Raw genomic sequence first — 27,837 nt, 5'->3', positions numbered from 1 at the left:
CTTTTAAGAACCTTTCAAAGACAGAATTTGTCATATTTGAGTTTTGTGTTTAATGAATGAAAGAATAAGTTAATTGAGGGAAGAAGGGAGAAAAAGAGAAAATGTTTCTTCACAAGTATCTCCTTGAGATAATAATGAATTATAAACCTCCATATGTGCTGTGAAGATTGGAAATTACACCAACATTCCAAAAAGTGTTACTTTTGCCTGGATAAAAATCTAAAAATGTTGAAACAATATCTTTTCCCCAAAGTTAAAGCAGAATGTTTAAATGATTTTCTAGGGGCTGGCGCGGTGGTGCAGGGTTACCCGCCTGTGATGCCATATGGGTGCTGGTTCAAGTCCCAGCTGCTCCATTTCCAATACAGCTCCCCGCTATTGTGCCTGGGAAAGCAGTAGAAGATAGCCCAGGTTCCTGGGTCCATGCACCAACATGGGACACCAAGATGGAGTTCCAGGCTCCTGGCTTATGCCTGGCCCAATCTCAGATATGTCAACCATTTGAGGATTGAACCAACAGATGGAAGATCTCTTCTCTTTTCTCTCTCTCTCTCTCTCTGAATTTCAAATACAGAAATAAATCTTTTTTAAAAATCAAGTAACTGAAAAAAGTCTTTGTTATGAATATCCTGCATGCTAACAATTTAATACTATGTAAAAAATTTCTTGATTTAGGCCGGCGCCGCAGCTCACTAGGCTAATCTTCCGCCTGCAGCGCCGGCACCCCGGGTTCTAGTCCCGGTTGGGGCGCCGGATTCTGTCCCAGTTGCTCCTCTTCCAGTCCAGCTCTCTGCTGTGGCCTGGGAAGGCAGTGGAGGATGGCCCAAGTGCTTGGGCCCTGCACCCACATGGGAAACCAGGAGGAAGTGCCTGGCTCCTAGCTTCGGATTGGCGCAGCGCCAGCAGTAGCGGCAACTTGGCGGGTGAACCAATGGAAAAGGAAGACCTTTCTCTCTGTCTCTCTCTCTCTCACTGTCTAACTCTGCCAGTCCAAAAAAAAAAAAAAAGAGAAAGAAAAAAAATTATTTATTAAGTATTTATTTATTTGAAAGGCAGAGTTACAGAGAAAGGGAAAGAGAGGAGAGTGAGAGAGATCATCCATCAGCTAGTTCACTTCCCAAATGACTAAAAGGGCTGGAGCTGGGCCAGGCTGAAGCCAGGAGCCAGGAGCTCCATCAGAGTCTGCCACATGGGTGACAGAGTCCAAGTACTTGGGCCATCCTCTGCTGCCTTTCCAAGCACAGCAGGGAGCTGGATCAGAAACTGAGAGAAGGACTTGAACTGGCACTGTGATATGAAATGCCAGCTTATCCTGCGTCACAATGCTGAACCCCGTCACTTGATTTCTAAGTAATAAAAAAGACAGACCTACTACAGTGCTTCTGCTTTTTTCCAACCACAACAAAGAAAGTCTCCAAAATGAAACCCTGACCTCTACTGATTAAGAAACTGATTCTAGACAAACAACATCTTAAGAACATAGGATACCTTAAACATCAAGGGGACAAGTCACTGCATTGTGGGGGCAAGGAGGGGTAACAAAGAAATCCATGTTCTCCATTTTTCTCAAAGATTAACTTCAAAGAAATTAATACGCTGACAAACAATGAGACAAGGTGTATTTAAATAATATCTTTCAGGAAAAAGAAACTCTCTATCAACTTAGTAAATCTTGCCTTCATAGTGCTAAATACCTGAAAGTTTTAAGCTTTCTGCTTTCTTCCATTTGCTTGTATGTGTTTATTATGTAATTACATTCCACAATATAAATTTTTTCATTTGTTTGGTAAATCGCAAAGAATAAAGGGATATTCTATCTTCTCTTACCTTATAATATACACACTCTATTTATTTTAAAGATCAAATATATTTTTAAAATAAGATGATACTCTGTACCTATAAAGTACAGTTCAAATATGAGGCAGCATTATAGCCTTTGTACATTTCTCATGGGTGAAGCAATCTCTATCCTTAAAGAGAGATGATATGTTTGCATTACCTTAAGTTTCTACAAAGTGGCCAAAAATCTCTATGACCATCACTCTAATTTTAAAAAAACCTTAATTACTAAAGAAAATGAAGCTTGGTTGTAATGACTCCCTTTTTCTGCCTGCCAGCTCTGCCAATACTATCAGTTTCCATAGAGGCTAGCTTTGTGTGAAAATACATTGATGCGAAAGCTATACCCCTCCTCCTCCAGATGAAACTCAAGGGACTTGGTTGGCTAAAATAATGCAGATCTTCCTAATTTCATGCAAAATCTCTCACCATAACTTATTCAAGCTAAGTTCTATCAAGAACTTCAGACAAGAAGGTACTGAAATACTACATTCTAAAGTTTATCAAAACAGGGGCAGGCATTTTGCCTAACAGTTAAGGAACTGGTTAAGATGCCCTTGTCCCATATTGGAGTGTCTGGGTATGATGCCTGAATCAGCTCCTGACTTCAGCTTCCTGCTAATGCATACCCCGGGAGGCAGCAGTCATGGCTAAAACGGTTGGGATTTCTATCAGTCATGTGGGAGATCTGATGGAGTTCCCGGCGCTGGCTTTGGCATGTCCCTGTTCCAGTTGTTGCACCATTTGGAGAATGAGCCAGTGAATAGAAGCTGGCACACGCTCTCCTCTCTCTCTCTCTCTCTCTCTCTCTCTGGCTTTATCTCCCTCTGTCTCTCTGCCTCTCATATGAATAAAAAATGTAATTAATACAAATAGAAGAACTTAATGAATGAATTTAATAAAACAACTTTTATTTCCTCTGATAGTCAACGACCAATTTCCTTAAAGGGAAATCTATGATTTTAACCCATAAAAATAGAGTTTTGGAAAGCTAATCCATCATCTGGAGAATTCTGAATTAAACCATACACAAACATCTAAAAGGTCTCTTTTCCCTGCCAGAACAATGACAAAATTTTTTTTTATTTTTAATACAAATTTCCAAACACAATAAAATTCTACTTAAAATATTGTCTGCTAGGGCCGGCACCATGGCACAGTAGGTTAATCCTCTGCCTGCAGCACCTTTATCCTGTATGGGCGCCAGTTCTAGTCCTGGCTGCTCCTCTTCCAGTCCAGCTCTCTGCAGTAGCCTGGGAAAGCAATGGAGGATAGCCCGGGTGCTTGGGCCCCTGCACCAGCAAGGGAAACGAGGAAGAAGCTCCTGGCTCCTGGCAGGCGTAGCTCCGGCCATTGCGGCCATTTGGGGAGTGAACCAACAGAAGGAAGACCTTTCTCTCTGTCTCTCCCTCTCACTGTCTATAACTCTACCTTTCAAATAAATAAAATCTTTAAAAAAAAATTGTCCGCTGACTTGTTTACTTAGTAGGTCAAATTATCCACACTTTTGCATTACCCATTCTTTGTCCTGTGTTTCAAAACTTAAATCACAGTTATAGAACAATTTTCCTGAACCCAACTATAAAACTATTTATCATTTTTCACATTGCAACTTTTCCCTAAAAACTGAACACCATAATATACACGAACTCCTAGAATATTTGCATCTCTCTTCCATTCTGCATTTATATTTGGTTTGTCCACTAAAAGTACTGATATGTCATGGAACAAAATTATGTCTTCTCTGAAAAGCTCCATTATTTTTTTAAGAGACCTACAGGCTACTAAAAACAAATTCAATAAATCTCACTCTGTTTCTGCAAGACATAATCTTTAAAGGGAAATTTTAAATGCCAGAACCAAATGTTAGAAGAAACTGAGATTTTTTTCCCCCTTTAATAAACACCTAAAGATGAAAGGAAATGCTTTGGCTTGGAGAATACACATTATTCACCTCCATTTTAGGATGATGTTTACCAAAATATCATAAATACTTAATAGCAACTGTTCATAGTCCTTCTAGCAAAAGGCAGTGAAATGAAACATAAACCTCAGCTGTGAAAGCCCAGGAGTTTTGCTTTGCATTTCATCACTCTCCTTCCCCATCTCCTGCTCCGGGGAGCCAAGATTCTAATGATCACAAGAGACAGCTCAACTGAATTCCAAACAGAAATGTTATGGGCCCCAGTGAAACGATTTATCATTTCAATGTAAAGAACAACAATGGCAGTGGAAAACTCAGCCACTGGCTCAAGCAGCCCACCGGGCAGCTCAGAACAACCATCTTTGGAGGAGGGAGGCATCACGTATTCAATCCCAGCTTTTATTGTACATTTCTTCTAAAAAGTTTATAACACCTCCAAGGTATCCAGACAGTTAACTCTGTGCTCCCAAAGAGGACGTGTCTGAGAATGTTATGGATATGAAATCACAAACTCGGGCTCAATACAGCCCAATAAGCAAGAATTAGTACCAAAGCATTTACAAGCAAAATCCAGATCCTCAGAATTACGCTGCATTTGTGATACCAGATCACTTTCCTTCTTACTCTCTTTATTCTAGAAACTGACCATTTGTGCTGCATATAAAGATTACTTTTTATGGTTAAGATATGTATAAAATGATCTGCCTTTCCTGTCCCCCTGGGATATACTCACAGAATTAATTATTCCTTTAAGGGCCTGAAATCCACCTTTGACAGGGAAAACTTGTTCCTTGGAATCAGCAATTTTTTCAAGCTTTGGAAAAAGGAAGAAAACTTAATTAGGATGCAGCAGAGACATAAAACTTCGCAAACGTAGCCACTGTGTTTCAGTTCGGTCCATCTGACACCTCACTCCACAGCATACATTTGCCAGTGTGATCTGGGGTCAAGGTCAGGAAATGAGAGAGGGCGGTGATGCCAGTGTTACTTTAAATGGATCACTGAGATCAGTGAAACCCCTTTACGGGGCCCCAAGCTGCAATTTCAGGACAATACAGAGTTCTGATAGCTGCTACCGGCACAAGACTCAGGAGGCAAACCCAGGCTCAAGCAAAAATTTAGACATAAGGTGATTTTGCGAGTGAAAAAAAAAAAGCAGAACTCTCAAAACTTCATGAAAACTCAATTCTCCAAAAGAAAATTATTAAAGATTTCTCTTAAATGGACTTCTCAAATCCTCTACACCTACAAGTCAGGTATTAAATCAAAGTAAAAACTCTAAATTAAATTGACATAATAATCTTGTTTGTTGGGTTAAAGGAGTATTCATAACAATCCAAATTCATCCAAATGAATCCAAATGTGTACTTTAATTCCTCAAAACAAATAAAGTGTTCAAGAAATGCAGTTTTACTTTCGGTCATGAAGCCTATCATAATTCTCATGTTAGTAAGGTAGAGCTCATTAAACAGCCACTTTATAGAAAAACTGATATCATTTTATAGAAAACCTTTAACAAGTGATTATTGCGAACAGGTGAAACTAGCCTGAAAGGACAAGTGTGTGATTTAGATTAAAGCGTTCCTATCTGTTGTAGCTCACCTGAGCTTGTTCAAAGTCAAGGACACCCACACAATACACACTAGCCCCGAGGGATCTGGATATTTTTGCCTGTCGAGAAAAAGCGGAAGTGAATTATTCAAATATCCAGCTATGTATGCAGACACACATATCCATGTACAGTGGGGTGGAGAGAACAGTTTCAGTTCAATACTCACCTCCTTCTCTGCATATGATGGCACCAGACCGTCCAACTTACCATCTGTCAGAGCAATTATGATACTGGAGGTTTTTAAGCCTCCTGCTTTCTGAATTTGTTCATTCGCCTGAAAATGAAGAATAATTATCCAACTCACAATTTAATTTTAACTTTTAACCAGCATGTTCCATCAAGCTGAATTTTTAAGTCGGACAAAATCGAAATACTACTGACTAGATTTTGAAACAGGGTATTTTGTGTTGGCTATTTTATTTGAAATATGCATTTAGTCACATGATAAAGTAGTTATTGTGTTTTAATGATAATAGATTTTGGGCCTCATCTGAACATAACCACAGAAAAAAATTGAAAATTCCTTAAAAATGAAAACGCCATCCAAATTCGAATCACCACAGTAACTAATGTTTTACACCAGTCTCATCTTTAGCACAATGAAAAGCATCTTTAAAAAAAAAAACTTGCCTACAGAAAACTAGGTGATGGGCTTTTACACTTTGCTAGGGAATTGCATTTCACTAGAGGAAATGGTTCTCTCCCACACTTAGAAATGTAAAAGAACTTACTAGTTTCAGTCCTTCATGGATATACGTCTCTCCTACAGGACTAACTTTCTTTAAATCGTCCAAGCCTTTGGTGATTTTGCCCCTGAAAATAATGTATTATAATATTCAATGAAAGAAAAGTGAGCAAAGATCGCAATAAATACCTCTTGAAAGACCCAGCAGAAACACAAGCACATTTTCCTTAGTAAGAACCAGAGTAAAGGAGTGGATTTGTGGGCAGATGGCTCCACAATACTTTTTGTCATTTTAATATGTACTTAATAATGTCTACAACGTTAACTACAAACAAAAGTACTAAAAATGTCTGGAAAAAAATCTAAGTATATTCTAGGCATTCTGAACTAAGAACAAATATCTTCATTTTTTTTTACTAAATTCTAAGGATTAACACAAAACTACAAGGATTGAGTAGCTCAGCTTCATTGCAAAATTATTCTCAAAACACTCTCCCACCTCTTTAAAAGTGGAAAAATTTTCTTTATTATCTGTGACTTCCAAAAGCACATTACTTAACCCTCACAGAGAGCAACATTTTTCTACTCTAGCCTCTCAGAGTCCTCAGTCTCATAATTTATTCAGTTTTGTGGCCCTTCTCCCCCATCCAGACACCAGCACCTTCTCTTAAATACAGTAGATCCTTAACGCATATTTAATGGATAAACGAAAGAACAGAAGGATGGATAAATAGATGAGTGGGTACTAAACTCATGGAAGAGGCAATACGAATGAAAAAGATGCAAAACCACAGAATAATCTTTTTCATCATGACTAATTAATTGTCCCAATGGATTATGTCTAAATATACTACCAAGAGCTCTTCATTGTGTATGGATAAGGGAAGACCTAATATGTTAAGAAATTTTTTTAGATTGCAAATCCCTTTAAAAATAAATAAAACTACAAGAATATTAAGAGATAAATCAAATATTGTTGCAAAAACTATTCAAAACAAATCAGAAGACTCCTTCTTAAGACACTCATTTCAGAATTTTAGTTTTTCAACAGAAGCAGCAAGGAAAAGTGTCTTTTTAAAGTTCTTGAAATGGTAAACAGAACGACAAGCTTTTAAATAAAACATGGAGAGCATCCGAGGGTGAGAGAAGAAGGAGATGAATTCTAAAAAGTATTATCTGAACAACAAGGAGTTTACTACTGGTGTCAAACACAAAATTTATAAGTATGTGCATGTATACATCAGATGCCATTATAACACATGCCAAAAATAGTTAAAAAAAAAAAAAAAAAGTTGTCACTGAAATATGGTGCTCAAATACTGGAAACAAGTGAGTCACTCACCAGAGATGCACACATATTATCATATAAGCAAGCTCTCTATCTCAGGAAAGTTCTAGAAAACAGACAACTTTCAAAGTATTAACCTAACCTTCCTTCTTCCTGGTCCAGTCCTTTCTACCAACACACATCGGTTGTCTCATTGCATACTTGGTTTAATATCTAAGCATTCTATACTTTTCTCTAACTTCATTACACTCTCTCCTAAGATACCCCAAGTTTTCTATTCATACTTATATGCAACTTCTACTACGATGAAAAGTTTTGTTTCTTTAAAACACTCTCCTTTAAAAATGCTTAATAAGTTTAATTATTTTCATTTATATTTCCACCTCTGAACTAATCTGGAAGGTTACAAAAGGCTATCGCCATGTCTTTTGTTTATGATGTCCCCCCTTATACCTCACTAATTACTAATTCTATAATACCTTTTGCAAAGTAAATGTTCAATAAATTCTTCAATGCATCAAATATTCATAATTCCCCCGATGATGGAGTAAATTACATGATTTATAACTTGTTTTATCCAAATATTTATGTTTAGTATCTACAGAAACAATTTGAAACTGATTCTGTCTGAATGCAGATACAAACCAAATATTTGGGGCTTCCCAGAGATGAGTGGCAGCGTGTCCTCAAGCAGTAATGCTGGCTGCCAAAAGGGAAATGAGAAAGACAACTGAAATGCGAGTTTACACAAACAGATTTTGCTTGGTAAAAATATCCTTCTTCACTCAGTTCAGATCAGCTCACCATTACTCTTTTTTTTTTAAGATTTATTTATTCATTTATTTATTTGAAAAGTGGAGTTATAGAGACAGAGGCAGAGAGAGAGAGAGAGAGGTCTTCCATACGCTGGTTCACTCCCCAAATGGCTGCAACAGCCAGAGCTGAGCTGATCCAAAGCCAGGAGCCTGGAGCTTCTTCTGGGTCTCTCACATGGGTGCAGGGGCCCTAGGACTTGGGCCATCTTCTACTGCCTCCCCTGGCCATAGCAGAGAGCGGAGTGGAAGTGGAACACCCGGGTCTCGAACCAGTGCTCATATGGGATGCCGGCACTGCAGGTTGCAGATTTATCCACTACACCACAGTGACGGCCCCCACCATTACTTCTAAGAATCAGATGACACCAGAAGACTCAAACCTGAAGGCATGTGTAGGATTTGCAGTCTTTTGGAAAGGTGAGCCTCTGCTGGCCTATTCGGTAGAAGAGACAGAGCACTGTGGTGTTCTGTCTGTACCCACACCTGCCCCATAACAGGCCAGGCTCCACTGAATCCCAAGACTACTTCTGCCGCTGCACAATCGCAAGAGCCCCTTTGACATGGGACTGGTCAAGGAGTCAGATTAGGTTCATGAGCTGGAAGCCACACACCCTCCCTTACCCCCATGTACGCTCACCTATATCTACCCATCTGTGAATCAGATTATGTCACCACTATCCTTTGGAAGTAAGAGGCCTTACTTTGGAAGTAAGAGGAGAACACTGGGCCTGCCTCTTCTCTCTTGCCTGCCCCGCTCTTGCTCCCATGAACTCTTACCTGTGCTCTCCGTCTAAGAATATGGAGTTCCCGGTTTACCCTTCTTGGCCCACTCTCCCTTAATAAAGCCCTCACATTCCTGTGTATTCTTCTTACCTTCTAAATAAATTTTAAACCTTATCATGCCACATGCCTTATTTGAGCTGGTGCTTAGAACTCTTCTCTAGGTAAACATCAAGAATCAGAAATATTAAATTGTGTCTTAATTTATCCCATAAAACTGTGAGACCTGAGCCTGAATCAAGGTGTAACTACTTTAAATTAGGCCTCCATCTTGTAACTTGGGCCTGACCAGGCCCTGAACCCTAAGCCAGAAGTAAATAAATGAGCTCACCTTGCAATAAACTCTCCTAGCAACAGCCGATTAACAGATAACAGAGAAATACCTAGAGTCCCTGGTGTCTTCTCAGGGCAGATAAGGTAATTGACAGCTAGCTAGCTTCCTGAGACCCTGCAGTTTGGCACATACACCCCATCAGCTTGGACCCTAAGCTTCAGCCAATCAATTCAAAAGGCATCAACCCCAAAGCCATCCAACCACCTTTAGTAGGTCCGTTCCCACCACTGGATGCACTAATCAATTCTAGGAGATGTCCTTTGAATTTCCCGCGGGATGAGATCATTTGCTAAATGGTACCATGATGTATAGAATGTCTCTGAAAACCCTATAAAAACCCTGTTAACTGAAGGGTTGGGGCTCTCAATTCAGACCCACTGCGTCGGTGTTGATTAAGAGACCAGGCCCGGACCTGTAATAAAACTCTCGTGTGCTTTACAGCGGTATCGGCTCCTTGGTGGTCTTTGGGGACGACTGAACTGGGCATTACAAAACCTTGGCCACAATCAATGATATCAACACACAAGTCTTGGTCTTACACTTCTTCCAGGGTAACTGCCCAATGGGTAGACCTGTTATTAACCAACAGGACGTCACTTTAGAGAAAACAGGAGCCACAGCAAAGGAGGGCAGATCTTGGGCTTCCAAAGGATGCCAAGGAACTCAACATAAATCCTAAGGTTCTTTGGGTCAGTGTTGTGGCATAGCAGGTAAAGACACCACCTGCAATGCTGGCATCCTATATGAGTGTATAGTCGTGTCCCAGCTGCTCCACTTCCAATCTAGCTTCCTACTGATGGCCTGGGAAAAGAAGCAAAAGATAGTCTAAGTACCCGAGCCCCTACCACCCATATGGGAGAGCCAGATGAAGCTCTTAGCTCCTGGCTTCCGCCTGGCTCAGCACTGGACACTGCAGCCATTTGGGGATTGAACCAGCAGATGGAAGGAAGAGCTCTCTTTCTCTCTCTCCCTCTCCATATATAACTGTGACTTTCAAATAAATAAATAAATCTTAAAAAAAAAAAAAGTTTTAAGGGAGCCGGTGCTGTGGTGTAGTGGGTAAAGCAGCTGTGTGCAGTGCTGGTAGCCCATATGGGTGCAGGTTTGAGTCCCAGCTGCCCCACTTCCAATCCAGCTCTCTGCTATGGCCTGGGAAAGCAGTAGGAGATAGCCCAAGTCCTTGGGCCTCTACACCCACGTGGGAGACCCAGAAGAGGCTCTTGGCTCTTGGCTTCATATGGGCCCAGCTCTGGCTGTTGCAGCCATCTGGGGAGTGAAACAGCAAGTGGAAGACTTCTCTGCCTCTCTGTAACTCTCTGCCTTTCAAATAAATAAATAAATCTTTTTAAAAAAATGTTCTGGGACCGACACTGTGGTGTAGTGGGTAAAGCTGCCGCCTGCAGTGCCAGCCTCCCCTATGAGCGCCAGTTCGAATCTTGGCTGCCCCACTTCCAATCCCGCTCTCTGCTATGCCCTGGGAAAGCAGCAGAAGATGGCCCAAGTCTTGGGCCCTTGCACGTACATGAGAGACCTGGAAAAAGCTCCAGGTTCCTGGCTTTGGATTGGCTCAGTCTGGCTGTTGCAGCCATTTGGGGAGTGATCCAGTAGATGGAAGATCGATCTCTCGCTCTCTCTCTCTCTCTCTCTCTGATTCTGCCTCTCTGTAACTCTACCTTTCAAATAAATAAATATTTTTAAAATAAGAAAATAAATATTTTTTAAAATGTTCTAAGGTTCTCAATGAATAAAGAAAAGCAAACAGTTAACTAAAGAAAAGCAAAATTATGTAATACAGAACTCATCCACCCACCCTGTGATGTTAAACAAAACTCTAAAGGAAAGCAGGGTTGGGGGCAGGTGAGCGATTTTAGAAAGATAAAAAGATTTGTTATACAGATAAACTCAAATCCAACATCATCTTAAAGGTCAGCTTCACTGACTTTGCCTTTAAGGTAAGTCTTCAGCTACAAGCAATGGTATTAGTGAAACTGCTTCAGTATTTGTTGTGAACCTGTTGTCAAGGATGTTGCTATCCTGAGCAGGACAGCCCCTAGGCGGTCTCACAGCAGAAGTTTCTTTATCACCACTGAGTAACTGTTGCTACACATTTCCTCCTTTCAGCTACTCAGAACTATGTAAATGTGGGAAGCCCACGGTAAAACTTCTGACTCATTAAGAAAAATTCTTTCAAGTCCCTATGATTATCCCACTGTTGCATCCTCTTTTCTAAGATCTTAAATTTCCAAAATTTAATAATTATTCTTTTGTATTCAGTCTCAGATACTTTTTGCAAAGAAGTAAGATTTAAACAATGAAATGATATGTTTAACCTCTGGTTTTTGGATCAAGAAGCTGAGAATCAGAGGACCAAATTCTATAGTCCTCTGGAGAAGGGAGGAGGAGGAGAGAGAAGGAGAAAGAGAAGAGGGAGAGGGAGTTGTCAGATAGGCCATCATCACATTTAGTCCCAGTTCTTTGATTAGCGCTAAGTTCCATCTCCCAGAAATATCTTTAAGTCTCTCTCTGCATCTCTCCCTCTCTCTCTGTAACTCTGCCTAACAAAAAAAATAGCTTTACGGCCCCCTGACTCTACCCTCCACACTTTGGTTCCACTTTGAGTCATCTCTCCTTTTTCATAAGAAATAGTTCACATTTGTAACACCTTCCTGCCCATAGGATGATGGGGTCCAGAAGTCTCTTACATTTTGAAATACCTGTTTCTTTTAACCCAAGTTGATGAAAATCCTTTAAAATTCTTGTGAGATGCCTGAATATCAAACTGTGATTTGTCTATCAGACAAAAGCCACATGCACAAAATTTCTTCAAGAGGTTTCTTTCCACTTTAGGCAGTAAGCACGATGAAACCCACACCCAAAGGATGCTTAGAAGTTCTGCTGTTTCCCAGAGGCGCACCTTTAAGATTCTTATAAGTCTCTTTGTCTAGATGAGAGAGGATCAATAAGTCATACTCTCAACCCTTTCTAAAGTCCTACAAGTCTCTTTCAGCTGCACCCTTAATTGCCCCGTATTGCCACATTATAAAGGTAACAATTTAGACCTGACTGATGTAAAACCATTTTTTAAAAAGATGTATTTATTTTATTTATTTGAAAGGCAAAGTGACATGAGACGGAAAGGGCAGAGAAAGAGAGAGCTCTTCCATCCACTGGTTTGCTCCCTCAATGGCTCTGATAGCTAGGGCTGAGCTAGGTTGAAGCCAAGAGCCAGGAACTCTTATTTGGGTCTCCCACATGGGTGGCAGGAGCCCATGAATTTGGACCATGCTTCCACTGTCCTCCCAGGCACATCAGCAGGGGGCTGGATCAGAAGCAGAGCAGCCGGGACTCAAACCCCAGCTCCGATATGGGATGCTGGCATTGCAGGTGGCAGCTTAACCCCTTGTGCCACACCACCACACCCATGACCATTTCTTAAACTGGAAGAATGCTCTGCCAAGGGAGACTACAAGTAAGAATTTTATTTTCAAATCTATCACTTCCTGCCTCTCTATATTTCCTCTACAGCCTGATTTATAACTAAAAAGATCCTTCTTTGGCTTGTATCACTTCTTTCATGTGTCAATACGGGAAATAAATAAGCCAACTGGCACCTTCAGGGGTCTGTCTCGAAGCCTCCTTAGCTATTTCCATAAGTTGATTGCATACATTCTGTATTTCCCACATCCTCACCAAACGTTCCACGGTTACAGAATTGGCCCCTGTGCTTCTGTCTGCAGTAACCACTGACTCACTGCTGCCTCTCCAGTTTTCACTACCAATCTCCTCGAGGTCTTTCTGCTTCCATCCTAGCCACAATGTCTATCATTTGTTTGTTGTTGTTTTATAAGATTTATTTATCTGAAAGTCAGAGCTAAAGAGGGGGAGAGACAGAGAGAGATACAATGTGTTTTGATTCCCTATTGCTGCATTAAAAATTACCCCAAAGTTAACAGTTATAAATAAGAAGGATTGCTTCTCATGGTACTGTGCATTCAATGAGTGGTTCTTGGGCCTCCCATGTGGCCAGGTGGGAAGCTAGAAAGGCTAGAAGACCTGCAATGCTCTCATTCACATAGCTGGCAAGTTGGCACTGGGGCTGGTGCTGGCTGTAGCCTTAGAGCTCAGCTAGAACCATTGGCCAGGGTCTTGTTCCCCTCCACAGAGTCTCCCCACAGGGCTAGGCTGGAAGTCCTCCTAGAATGGCTGTTCCAAGGCAGTCCAAGTTTTTATACGGTAGTTGGTTTCCTCATTAAGAGCCTTTCAGAGGAAACTGGCATGTGTTACTCAGTGGCAGGCCTGGAACTGGCACGATTTCATCTCGACGTTTGCTGCATTCTGCGAACTGAAGTCAGTCAACACCTGGTCCAGATTCTTAAATGTATGTGTGTGTGTATGTATATAAAATGTATTCTAGGGGCCAGCACTGTGGTGCAGCGGGCAAAGCCTCTGCCCGGGTGCTGGTTTTGAGTCCCGGCTGCTCCACTTCTGTTCCAGCTCCCTACTAATGTGCCTGGGAAAGCAGCAGAACATGGCCCAGGTGCTTGGGCACCTGCACCCAGGTGCGAGACCCAGAGGAAGCTCCTGGCTCCTGGCTTTGGTCTGCCCAGGTCGGATCATTGGGGCAATATGGGGAGTGAACCAGTGGATACAAGACATATCTCTCTCTCTATCTCTTCCTCTCTCTCTCACTCCCTCCCTCTCTGCCTCTGTTTCTCTGTAACTCTTTCAGAAAAATAAATAAATCTCACATATGTTTATCATATATATATATATATATATATATATATATATATATATATCTCTTAGGAACTAACAGGTTTTTGTTATACTTCACATAACAACCCACCATCGTTCAGCTCACATGTCACTCCATGACTAACACTCACATAGGTCTTTGGGGTCCATAATTCAGACCAATAAATCCAAGGTGTCAGTCCAAGATCCAAAAATAGCTACTCACAAAGTAATCTGCACAATCTGAGTTTTGTGGAACATTTTCTCCAATTTTGTCTGCACATACCAAATTGTGGTATTCAGCTCACACCTGAAGCTCATGCCTGATGCGTTTTGCATATTTTTACTCCATTTTCCTGCTCACTGCCTTGTTGAGCCAGGAGAAATCAACCCCAGCATTTTACCACTGCTGTGTACCAGGTGTCTTGCAGGCATAAGTAACAGTATACAGAATCTTCTAGGGCATACTCAAAATCAGATGGAGGACTTGATTGGAAGGAATTTTTTTTTTTTTTTTTTTTGCTTGCTTTTACCAACTCAACTTAGGGTACTTCCTCTTACCACTTAACCAGTCTGAAAGAATAGAGGAAATATAAACGGATGACTACGCTTTTGAATTATGACAGAATTCTGAGTAATGTGAGGACTGCAGAAGGGGAACTCGGGAAGTGTGAGTCAGTACCGTGCATTGGTTAGGTGCTCACACTCAGCACAGACTTGGGTGTGAATCCTGGTTTCAACTGCTGGGCTGGGTCACTGTGAGCATAGACCTTTGACTCCTTAAGCACAAATCAGCATCCCAGCACATGCACACCTCGAGCGGTTAACATCCAAGCACAATGACTACAATGGGTACACTGACAACCTCCAAGCTCCACTTGAGCCTCAGCCTCCTTCCCACCCAATCAATAAGACAACAAATAAAGAAAAAGAAGGAAGAACTGGAAAAATTCAGAGAAATATTAAAGGTATGCAGTTGCAAATAGGTGACAGAGGAAAAGAAAGAAAAATGAACAAAGCTGTAACATTTGTTACATATCCTGCATGCATCAAACTCGAAGGCTTTCTCGTGCATTATATGCATCTAATTGTCTTAACATTGTCATATGGTAGGAACAGTTAGCTCCTTTTAAGAGGCCTAGAATTGTGGAGCCAGGGGTTAAGTAACTTGTCCAAGATTACCCAGCTGGTATGCAACTCCTATATCTACTTGATGCAAGGTCCAGTCCTGGTCTTTCCATTGTTCACAGGGAGCCAATGGGATCCTCCAAGGGAATAGTTGGATTCACTCTATTCTCGAATGCTTTTTCTTTCTAATCCCTGAATTCCATCCTGATTCCAAGTTAGCTATCTGTGGCCACAGAAGAAATCAGTAACTTTTTTCTTTTTAATTTCAGCATCTGTAAAATTTTAACAAATAAATTCTTATTGAAATAAAACCAAACAACCTAGAACTGTGAGGTTCTCACACCTTCAATCTCACACTTAAGACAATATTTATTTCTATCAGTTGTTGCTTAGCTTCCAGACTTTTTCCATGCATTTGTGATCACACACTCACACGCACATGCACATACACACACACCCCTCACATATATACAGGTAAGGATTTTGCTTTGTTTTTACTTTACAAAAACAAAACCATACTAACAATGTTTTGTAACTTGTTTGATTGATTTAATATATTTTGTATATATTATTATATATACATATATAATATAATATATAATATATATATATTTTGTGTATATGTCAATACATATGAATGTTTCCAATTTTCCATAGTATCCTATTTTATGTATCTATGATAATTTAATTATAGTATCATCAATGGATGAGCATTCAGACTGAATACAGTTTTTCACTATTACAAACAATGAAGTAGTTAATTTTGCACACATACTTATATTTGCATGTTAATGCTAGTATTTCGGTGGGACATAATCCTAAAAAGTACAATTGCTATTAGGAACCTTCTAGATACTGCCAAATTTCCCTCCAAAATGGATGTATATAAGTTACCAATTGTAGACAAAAGCCTGTTTTCCTAAATAAATTTTAATTCACCTCTTAAGGAGTTAGAGGAAACTCTTTTAAATAAGAAATGTATATATTGTCTAAACTTAATTAAATGGCTTCTCTATAATTTCTTACAAGTTTGCTTAAGGAATATTTTTTCATAAGTAATTGATTATTGTGCTCGTGTCAAACAATCATATGATTTTTTTCAATTTAGGGACAAGAGTATTGAAAAGGGAGTTGGAGATACTTATAAATAACTTACGAGAAAATGGATGAGAAAAATAGCAAATATAAGCCATCATATATCATTGGCATGATTTTTAAGAGACATTCTATGCTAGCAGTTAGTAACTCAGGTTGTACAGTCAGACCAATTCAATTATTCATTTAACAAACATTTACTAACATCTACTGTGCATCAGGTTCTATTTGAGGTGTTGGAAAAAATGAATGACAAGACAAATTAAGATCTCCTTGCTTTTATGTTTACATTAAGGTCATGGAGATAAAAATAAGTTATTTAATTTACAATTTTAATTTCAAAAAGTGATAGTCAAACAGAACATTGTAAGAGATTACTGGGGAGGAGAGGAGAGGTTCCTTTAGATGTATTGGCCAGGCAAGGCTCCTCAGAGAGGTGACACATGCAAGGCCAGCCAGGGAAGAGCCAGGGCACAGGAAAGAGTGAAGGTACTAATGGGGAAAGACACATGACCTGTCCCAGGAATGGGAAGAAGGTGGGTCGGGCTGGACGATGTTGAAGGAGAGGACTGGGTGGGGAAAATCAAGCAGAGCTCTGAGGGCACCAGGAGGCACTTGTTTTTTATTCTAAGCCAACGCTGTTCTAAGTATGAGAGTGGCAAGATCTGCTTTAAAATATGATTCTGGTGAATGCACTGCTTGACACTTGTTAACTGTGGGTGCTTGGACAAGCTACATGGCCTCTCTCAGCTCCAGTTTCCTCATCTATAGAGAGATAACAACATGTTCTCTTACATGAAGCGTATAGAAGGATTAACTGAAACAATGTGTGAAAAGAAATTTGCACACTGCCTGGCATATAGTAATTGCTCAGTAAATGTTTTCAACTACATCACTACAACAGCATTAAGACATTATCCAACAGAATTGACCATAACTCACTACTCCCAATTATGTAACAGAATAACTAAAAGTATCTTTTCAAATTAGCCCTGATTCCAAATTCTGTGACATCCAGAGGCTGGATGTTTCCATACTTAATCAACACCAGGCAGTTTCCTCTTCCTTGTCCCTATAATGCAACCCTGGAATGCCCGTGTGGATGTGCACGCCCCACCCCCGCTCACTCACGCAGTAGATTATTCACCTTTGCATTATCTCTAAGGCTCACAGCTCTCATATATATTAAGGAGATAAGCAAGTAAGTAGGTAGGTGAATGAATGAACAGACAGACATTTGGAAGATAAAAATCATGAGGCTAAGAAAAAGAAAGGGAGTATGTTAAATTGAACTATTGAACAGAAGGAAGTTTTTAAATGATGAGAACATAAATTGTATAACTGATAGTTTCTTGCATGTTTACTCTGTTCGTGCAATTCCATACTGCCAGGCACCATGCTGAAATCATAACAAGACACAGTTCGGTCATAAGTAATTACTGCCTGCCAGTCTTGCCTCATCACTGCTGAAAATCTTTAGCAACACTCAGAGAAACACAAAAGCACAACTTCTCATATTTACCAAAGTACTAAAGCATTATGAGTAACAGAGCCAAAATTGTGAAACCTGCTGTACTTGACATTTGCTTTTTTTTTTCTTTTTGCTTAACTTTGGCTTGTCTCATGCAGATCTACATGTGAGTGTGACACATGCTATCAGGAAAGTAGCTATGTAAAATTCCTGTTTCTAGGTTTGAAACCAAGATCTACAATAGGTGTGGGAGCATGCTCAGTGGTCTTGCATCTAAATATGTAAACTGTTATTACAAATGGACATTCCAAGATTCAATGACTGTTTACAGCCCTTGTCTCTACTGTTGAGGAACAGTGTTTTTTTTCTTCATACTATTTGTTGAACTCTTTACTTAGTGTAGGGTGAACCTTTTGAGTATAAAGTAAACTGAAAATTATCTTTGTAAAAATTAAGAGTGGGAATAGGAGAGGGAGGAGGAAGAAGGGCTGAGGCATGGGGGGGTTGGTAGGGTGAGAAGTATCTCTATATTCTCAAATCTGTATGTATGAAATACATGAAACTTGTATATCTTAAATAAAATTTTAAAAACATGTGTAATTGGTGCCAGCACTGTGGTGTAGCAGGGAAAGCCACTGCCTAAAGTGCCAGCATCACATATGGGCACCAGTTCGAGTCCTGACTGCTCCACTTGCGATCCAGCTCTCTGCTATGACCTGGGAAAGCAGTAGAAGATGGCACAAGTCCTTGGCCTTTGTACCTGTGTGGGAGACCCAGAAGAAGCTCCTAGGTTTCGACTGGCACAGCTCCAGCGACCATCTGGGGAGTAAACCAGCGGATGGAAGATATCTCTCTCCCCCCCCACCCCCGCCTCTCTGCCTCTCTGTAACTCTGCCTTTCAAATAAATAAATAAATGAATCTTTAAAAAAAAAAAGTGTAAAAAGTGTACTGGAAGAAAAGCAATTCCATGTTCAAATATGGAGGACCAAAGAAATTTGTGAAGTTATAGTTTACTTAAGTAAAAAAGGACAATAAAATAGAAGGAAATAATATCCTTTCTTGGAGATTTTCTATGATATGCAAAGTACCTTTCTATGCATTCTCTTACTCTGATCTTCACAGCTCTCCAGTGAAATGTGGCAGATTTTATGTCTGCATTTTATAGACATAAAAATTGACACACTGATTTGATAATCTGCCCCAGGTTCCAAATCAGTAAGTGGCAAAACCAGAACACTCATCAAGCTTTCTCAGTGTATTGCCTGCAACTCCAAACTAATTCAACATACCACAGTATTGAAATTCATTAAAACCAAAAGTATTTCTATTTTGAAAGAGGTAGAGAAGCCAGCTTCATTTTGGAATAAGTTGCAAGGAACTCTATTAAAATCCTTCCTGGAGTATTATAAATCATTCCAACTAGGGCAACATTCCCTTTATATGAGCATAATTCTTCCATGATCATTAAAATACTACATATTCCCTAGCTCCAGATGAGGATGAGGATGATATTTATACACATCCCAAACACTGTCCTACACACTCACATTCATCAACTTCGATCCTTATTACAATACCCTTATAATTTATGTGTTACTGTCATCGCCATCATCATCGTCATTGTCATTACACAGGGAACAATTGAGACATCAAGAAGTTCAGCAATTTGCCCTTGACCATTTAGCTCACCAGCAGACTGGCTTCAGTGACTTCACTACAACATTACACGGCCTGTCAAAGAGAAACCTCTCTCCTCCAACCCCTTGCAGTCTCTCTGCTATGACACTCAACCACTGCTAAAGGAAGAATCTTTAACTTAAAGATTCAAACTCGCTCTGTGTCTATGGAAGCAGTACCAGTCTGTTCTACCAAACACTACACTTCACCTTCAAAGTGCTGGAGGACCCAAATGCAATTGCTTAGCAGAGACCCTGGCACAATGTATGTAGCTGCCAATTACTGACAGCCTTGCACATCTTCTAGCGCTATGCTAAGAGCTTTTCTGTATACATGCACACCACAAGCATTAAAATTGGCTTGAGTCCAAAGTCGGTTTTTTTTAATGAACATTTAAGCTGGACAATAGAGAAAAAAAAATTTTACCAAAGCAAGAACTATAAAAAGCTGCTGTAAGTGAGTTGTGTTGCTCTGGCCCCGATGATACCCATGTATACACAAGAAAGGAAGAAGTGAAAATATTGGGGAAATATCAACAAGACACAGATCCAAGGCCAGACTCATAAACTGCAGAGATATTTACTGTCCAGAAGGAGGAAAACTTTAAGCACAAAGAAATTATAATTTTTAAAATCAATAAATTACAACAAGTTCTTTCCTTGATCTCCTTTAAATAGTATGCTTCTTTGACCTTCTTAAGAGAAAATTAACTTACAAAAAAGAAATCTATTCACACAACTTTTCAAATATCCACACATCATGCAAAACGCTAGCCTAAAATGACACGCTAAAGTTACATCTTGGAGATATTTGATTTCAAAATATTCACGCATTCATTCTTCCTCTCATGTATTCAACATAAATTTATTGGGCACAAGATACCTTACATAGTTTGTGTTACAGGAAATAGAAGAATGAAGGAAAGCTCTCCTCCCACTATGGATTTCATAGTCTAAGAAGCAAAACTGACACCTTGCAAAGTAGTGGTTCTTCAAAACATGTCAGTGACTTCTAATTTGCCACATTGTGTTCAAATAACAGAAATGTCATTATAAAGGCACAGAAATGATTACAGGAAATACCATGACACTGGCTTTTCAAAGGCTGTACTTTTCTAAAGCACTAAGGAGATAAGTATTGCAAATTCCTTTATCAGCGTGACTGTATTTAGCATCAGTGGACCTCAGAGAAAACCTAGAAACCCAGGCTGTCTGCTCAATCTAGTAAGTTACCCAAACAGATCCACAAGTTTGCCCTCCCCAGTGTTCTTCCAATTCCTGGCTGATTAGTGTATCACACCTAAACAAGAAAAATGTAGAACTCCTTGCTGTAACAGAGCAGGGAACCTGGGACTTAGTTTACATACCACTAAGGCAGGGATCTGAGTTTCACTGTTCATTCCACAGCCAATACAAATGCTATTGATTTGGAGATAATCTGCTATTTTGTATTACTCATTCCTCCCTTCCCTTCTATTAGTACGGAGAAACCAAATAGTCTGAGCATTTGCTTGACTCCACTGAGAGGCCTGAATCACCACACGGAAGTATCAATCATTCCTTGAAGATTCATCTCTACTAAAAGCCTGCAGTGAAATGATAATGCACTAACCTGTCTCCAGTTAATGGCAAAATAATGGTTGCTTGAGAAGAAAACACAATGAAAGATAATCTCATTTCAGGGCTGCAAAATAAGAAAAGAGGCAGTTAAAACATTTTAAAAAGAAATATTGATACAATACAGATGCAGAGCTAAGAAGTCTCATTTAAAATTGGTCTCTCTGAATGGTCCAGGCTCCTTTCAAATGGAAGTCCCTGAGCTGATGCACAAACTCTGCTTAACATTACTGCCTAAGTCATTCTGGATTTAGGCGATGCTTTCCAGCAATCACACTCCTCTGCAACTCATGGGGACTTGCATTTAGAAATGAGACTAACTAGAAACATAAATTCTAAGTCAATGCACAATGCCCTCCTCTTTCCCTGGTAAGCTATCCCATCTCCTGGAAGGAGGCCAGGCTCCATCGTGAGTAGCAACAGCTGCACCGGTACTTAGGGCTGGAGAGCAGCCCATCTGATGTAATGACCACAAGGACAACATGAGTTCCTACAAAAGTCATCGTTAACTAAGCATACTTTAAAAGGATGAGGGAAAATGTGAAAGGCACTAACAAGTCACCTTTTGCTAGGTATTTTCAGCGTTCCATGTCTCAGACTTCACATTCCCAATCAGCAACCAACGCCCAGGAAGCTGTACCTTTCACGCTTTAGACACGGAAGGGTTCTCGTTTCTGGGGCGCTCCATGCAGCTATTACTAAGATTCAAAACTGAAGTCGGGAAACTAAGTGATAAACTCAAGATCAGAGCTAACTCAAAGGCTTATGTATATTCCAAAAGTCACTCTCTTCAGCAGCCGCCCCCTTCTTCATTTCCTGAAATGTGTTGTTAGTAACTGAGCCATGAGTGAGCAAACTAGGTATTACAGAATTCCAACTTGATTAAAAACCTTGCTTCCTAAAGCTGTTGCAGTGAATTGACCCATTGTTTTTGGTTAAAATGGACATGACCCTGCACACTCCAGTATGAAATCAGAAAACCTCTAAGCAACTGTCTCTTCTGCCTTTGATGTTTAAAGATATAAGGTCTTGTTTATTTCGCTTTCCTGGACAGTTTTATCTCAGACCCTGTCCAGATATGAGTGTTACACTTGGCTTCTTAAGCAGGGGGCCTGATGATTGAACATGGACAGGCATACATTTTTATGGGGATAACTTTACTGCTGCCAATAACTGAAAGCAAGGATTGCCTAGGCCTCTACAGATTGTTTGAAGTTACTTGCAACATGACTTTCAAAATGTTTTGATCATCCAAGCCTGTTTTACAGAAAACATTTGGGCTAGCAAGACTGAAAGAAGCAATATTTAATGATACACTTCCTATTCATGTCCTTCCCATTATCTTGATAAACTTACACTGGCTCAATGCATTTTTTTTTTCTTTTTAAAAAAAGGAGTCAACTAAAAGCCTCAGAAGCGTGGTATCTTGGGGTTATTTTTAAGTAGGAGATGCCACTAATTCCTGGTTGCCACTAAATAAGACAGTAAGCTGGATTTCATAGCAGCAGTGTTTTTTATAGGAGAGAAATCCATTCTTTGGTAGTGACACTTATTGCATATATAGAACATTTTAAAGCCAGCCACACACCCACACATTGTGTAAACACAACTCCTTTCTTTAAACACAGGCACAAGTGCCTTTCTGATAGTGGGCTATTAGCACATGCTCATTTGAAGTTTTCCAACACTGTTTTTTCAGGTGAGAACCTCCACAACACTAAGAATTGTGTGGAATGGAAAATGGATCAGGGATACTATTAGCACGACGTTTATTTTTTTAATGTGATAAATTATGAGAAGGCATAACTGAAATTTGAAACAGATGAAAATTCAGAAAGGAAAAGCCATTTGTAATAGCATTTGAAGATGCTTCCGCACAGTCTGAGCCAAGTTTCTGGGATGCAGATGAAACAAACCCGCAAGGACTTAGGGACCGTCCTAATGCCAGCATGGATGCGATGACAACCTTGAGGCACTTAATCACCATTTCAGGAAAGAGTTTTCCTGCCAAAGGTTTCAGAAAAGGGAAACCCTACACTTCGTTCCACTTCCTCCCCGCAGCCTAGAAAACTAAAAAGTGGGGAAAATACCTTACAAATCTTTCTGTAAGTTTCTGCACGAAATCGTAAATCTCAATCCAGTTGTTTGCCACACTCCCAGACCTGAAAAACAAAACTGAACTGATCAGAAAAACCAAGCAAGGGGCTGCAAAGAAAGCAGACATTTCAAACCAGTTCCTCCTTCTCGATCCCAAAGATGGGGGCCCCTGGGCTCTTCAAGGGAAGTCAGCCCGCCGGGGCTCTTCAAAATAAACACAAAAGCCTCCTCTCTCCGCAGGAAATGCAAACCGCGCTGGATTCGGTAGCCCAGGGCTTTTCCTGGCTTTGCTGAAGGCGCTGACATCAGGGGGAAAAGCAGGCAAACTTTAGCCAGCGTGAGAGAGGACGGAGGGGCCGAGAAAGAGCCCGTCTGGATCCCTCCAAGGAAGACCAAGTAGCCCGGGCCCTGTATTGCCCCCCAGCCCACCCAGATCCGAGAACGGACGCCCTTGGGAAGGGGAGAGCAACAGGGCATCCAGCACCCCGCAGCCTCCCCAGCCCAGCTGATCCCGCGCCGCCCGCACCCGCAGCCCCCGGCCCCGCTCCGGCACTCACTTGTCCAGGACGAAGTAGAGATCAAAGGCTGTTCTGCAGGAGGGCTGCTCCTGGGCGTGCAGCAGCGCCCCGGGCCCACCTAGCGCCAGCAGCCACAGCCCGGGCAGCAGCCAGCTCCCGGGACTGCGGGCCGGGGTCCGCCCCGCCACCATCCTGCGGCCGGGGGCCTGCGACTGCCTCCCGCTCGCAGTCCCCTGGGCTCGGCTTGGCCGGCACGCGAGGGTGGCGGGAGCCGGCGGGGTCGCAGGACCCAGAGACCCAGCCGCGCAGCTAGGGCGGGCGAGCGCCGGGGAGGGAGGTCCAAGAGGACAAAGGGAGGCTCCACGCGCGCCGCAGCTGTCGCCCCAACTCCGGACAGATCGCAGCGGGCGCGCGAGCGGACCACCAAGGCCCACGGCCACGGGCGCACGCGAACTGTCCCCCCGCACCGAGGTTCCCACAGGCCGAAGTCCCGCGGCTGAGCGCGGCTCTGGACACGGCGACGCCTCCTCCAGGGGCCCCTGCCCCGCCGCCCGAGTCCGCTCCGCGCGCAGAAACTTTGTTGTGCGCCGGACCCCGGAGCGGCGCGGCCCGGCGGGGCGGTGCCGCCGAGGGCAGGAGGCGGAGCGGGCCCGGGGCGCGCGGCCCGAGCGCCGGGGCGAGGCGGGGACGGGCCGCTGGCGCCGGGGGCGGGCGGGCGAGCGGCGCACGCACACGGTTCGAGACCGCGAACGCCAGCTGGAAAGGGGGAGACGGAGTGGAGGCGAACAAGCGTCCGCGGGAGACGACACCCACCCGCCGAGGCGGCAGGCCCAGCCTCCGCCGGCAGCGGCGCCCCGCGAGCTCCGCAGGCCGGAGCCTGGCGCTTCCCGGGCGCCGGTGGCTGCCGCGGACGCACCCGCTGGCTTCAAGAAGCTCACTTCTTTTTTCTTTTTCTTTCTTCCTTCCTTTTAAAGAAAGTTACTAAGGGGCTCCACGTCTCCTGGCCGAGAAAAAGTGGGAGGAGAGAGGGAGAGGCGGAGGGCGGACTTCGGAGGGGCTTGCTGAGCCTCGGAGTACTCCGTCCCGCTGTCCCTCGGCCCGGGGCCGGGCCAGCAAGAATCCCACCTCGGGACGAGTGGGCTGCGCTCGCCACACCTGCGCAGGAGCTGAGGCGCGCGGCCAACTCTCCACGCGCTCATCTGCGCGCGCCATCCCAACCCCCTTCCGCCCCACTACCCCACTACCCCACCTGTGACTGCCCACCTCCCTTTACCAAAAGTGACTTCTAGAATTAAGCCCACTGCTGTAGCAACTGCCGTAGGAGGGGCCACGCCCTCCTTTTCATTTTTAACAAAATCAATGCTTTACCATAAAAAGCACCTGGAGCGCTCGTATATTGCGTTTTATCTTCCTTCTGGTCGTACTGGTCAGATTTGTCAGCTTTTGTCAAGACACCATTCACGTTACCAAGCTTTACTGAGAGCCTACGACGTGCTGGGCGCTGTTCCAGGAGTGGCCGTTAATGACTAGAACATAATGATAAAGCCCGGTTGGTGAGGAAGTGAGGGTGGGCAAGTGATTTAAAATCCATAAATAAGAGAAATGTGTCTGTGTCACAAGTTTGTTTGCAGAGACTTAAAAATATGGCGATGCGGGGCCCATGTTTGGCTTAGTGGTTAAGATACAGGTTGAGACGCCTCCATCCTATATCAGAGTGCCTGGGTAAGGCCTGACTCAGCGCCAGGTTCCAGCAGCCTGCACATCCTGGGAGGCAACAGGTGATAGCTCAAGTCCTTGAGTCCCTGCCACTCTATGAGAGGCCTGAATTGGGATCCCAGCTCCTTTGGGGAACTTGGGGAATGAACCAGCCGATGGGAGTTGTCTCCCTCCTCTTCCTCTTTCCCTTCCACTTCCCCTCCCCGCCCCTTTGTCTTCCCCTTCTCTGCCTTCTTCTGTCTTCCTTTCCCTATTCCTTCCCTCCTTTTCCTCCTTTTTTTCAAATAAATAAAACATGAAATGTAAAATATGGTGATACAAAAAAGAATGACTTACTAGATGGCCAACAAAAAGGACCGAACCACTCCATGAGCTAAGAGAGGAAACTGCATTTGCTTAGCATATTCAAGAAAGAGAAAGAAAAGTAGTATGGCTGCAGCTCCGCGGTTACACCGATGAAAAAACACAGGCAGCAGCCAGATTGTGTGGGGCTTTATGAACTATTTTCTATTGAGAATGATAGGAGTCCAGGGGGAAGGGTGGCGATGAATTGATATGATCATTTCAGAGATCTTTCTAGTTGCTGTGAGAGGATGAATTTAGAGGTAACAAGAGTGACAGCAGGAAGAGCAGTTAGAGATTATTTTGGTGTTAAAGCAAAACAAAATGGTATCCTGGGTGATCATCCCTCTAACAGCTAAACGGAGAGAGGTGAATGAATGAAAACTTCAGTAAGTACAAACAGACCTCCAGTTTGAAAATCTCTGCATTAAAAAATCTCAAAGATTGAATGGAGAATGCCTACGATCGATCCCTTCTGACTTCAACAATTGGCCTCTTGCAGATGGAAATTCCTCCACCACCACCATTCCCCCCAGATCCACCACTTCTTAAGAGGTGGGGAAGGTACAAATAGACCTTGGGGCTGGCTGGCTGGCTGGAAGCTGATTTTCATTTTTGTTGGAAATAAAAATAAATGTCCATTGTTTCAGAGAAATGATCACTAGCAGAAAAGTCAAAGGGAGGGGGTAGCTCTACTGTAAGCACCTTAATTCCATCTTCCTTGGCCTCAAATTTCCCTAGGGTTCTGCCATCCTGATTACTCTGTGACCCATCAGGTCTCCAAGAGCATGTTACTTCTCCTTTCACATTTGGGTCCAACTGCGAATACATTCATCTCTTTGATTTCCCTTAGCAGAACTCAAACAGGCTGACACTTTCAGAAAATTTGCATCAACAACTTATTCAAGTTTCTTTCCAAAGTGTGTATTATTTGCTGCTGGCTGCCACTGTTTACATTTTCAAAGTTAGTCTTCGACAGAACCAAAGACACTACACATTTTAACAATCCCACCCAACAGTCTATTACTGAGTAAAATCTGCATGGAAAGGTTGGATTCAAATTAGAAGGGGACAGAAATAAAGAAGTTTGAGACACTAACGTTGGACTCTGTCCTCTTGATGAAGTGTTACAAACTCACATTTATTGGTTTCTTTTGTCCCTAGCTTCCTGCCGTAGTATCTGTTCCCCTTCTAGGACCCCACAAACTAGCCTAAGAGTTCTTGTCCTAGGCTCAAACTAAAGCAAAATAACTTGAAGTTAAGACTTATCTTTACTAAAATTCCCTGTGCCTTCATAGAATTTTCAGTTCTTCTTTCAATCAGTCTTTCAATAAGGCCAACTGAGGTGACAGGCATATGAAAGCATATTAGCGGCCAGCCGGCAACATGGCTCAATAGGCTAATCCTCCGCCTTGCGGCGCCGGCACACTGGGTTCTAGTCCCGGTCAGGGCACCAGATTCTGTCCCGGTTGCCCCTCTTCCAGGCCAGCTCTCTGCTGTGGCCCGGGAAGGCAGTGGAGGATGGCCCAAGTGCTTGGGCCCTGCACCCCATGGGAGACCAGGAGAAGCACCTGACTCCTGTCTTCGGATCAGTGCAGTGCGCCAGCCGCAGAGCACGCCGGCCGCGGCGGCCATTGGAGGGTGAACCAACGGCAAAGGAAGACCTTTCTCTCTGTCTCTCTCTCTCACTGTCCACTCTGCCTGTCAAAAAAATAAATAAATAAAAAGCATATTAGCACTGTTTTGTTTTCTTGCTTGTTTGGGGATAATGAATTCAGCCCACTTTTGGAGCTTTTTTACATATCATTCACTTGTTCATACAACATCAACAGCAAAGGAAGAAATAATCTCACCTAGCACAGAATGATAATTAACCGAATCACTTTCATCTAGTGAAAATGCATGGGAAGGTCATTAATTACTGGGGCAATCAACTGTCCCAAATTTTCCCAGCCTGCAGGATATCCAGGGTTGTGAGACTTTCAGTGCTAAAACTGCAACAGTGCCTGGACTGGTCCCTGCTTATGAAGACTGGTGTTTGCCAGTTTCCCAAGCCGGGAAGGTGGAAGCAAGAGCAGACTTTCAAATCTCTCCAAGTTATGTAGGAGTGGTAGCAACAGCAACTACTTCCCTTCTCCTGGATCAGTGAGAGAAATCTGCCCTTA

At 42.4% G+C, this 27,837-nt stretch overlaps 1 protein-coding gene across 1 annotated transcript in view; it reads right to left on the bottom strand.

The window, feature by feature from the left end:
- Window positions 1-24,197, bottom strand: part of ANTXR2 (ANTXR cell adhesion molecule 2) — a 157,540-nt gene extending 133,343 nt beyond the window's left edge. The window contains exons 1-7 of the mRNA XM_062198612.1: window positions 23,654-24,197; window positions 23,090-23,161; window positions 20,995-21,066; window positions 6,107-6,188; window positions 5,542-5,649; window positions 5,366-5,434; window positions 4,497-4,577 (exon numbers count right to left, since the gene is read on the bottom strand). Coding sequence (XP_062054596.1) covers window positions 4,497-4,577; window positions 5,366-5,434; window positions 5,542-5,649; window positions 6,107-6,188; window positions 20,995-21,066; window positions 23,090-23,161; window positions 23,654-23,805 — 636 coding nt within the window. The 5' untranslated portion in view covers window positions 23,806-24,197. The remainder of the gene's footprint in view (window positions 1-4,496; window positions 4,578-5,365; window positions 5,435-5,541; window positions 5,650-6,106; window positions 6,189-20,994; window positions 21,067-23,089; window positions 23,162-23,653) is intronic.
- Between the last annotated feature and the right edge of the window lie 3,640 nt (window positions 24,198-27,837).

This window comes from Lepus europaeus, chromosome 8 (assembly GCF_033115175.1).
Source record: "Lepus europaeus isolate LE1 chromosome 8, mLepTim1.pri, whole genome shotgun sequence".
NCBI lineage: Eukaryota > Metazoa > Chordata > Mammalia > Lagomorpha > Leporidae > Lepus > Lepus europaeus.
Note: the sequence above shows the minus strand (reverse complement) of the source record. Positions and strands in the feature narration are given on the sequence as shown.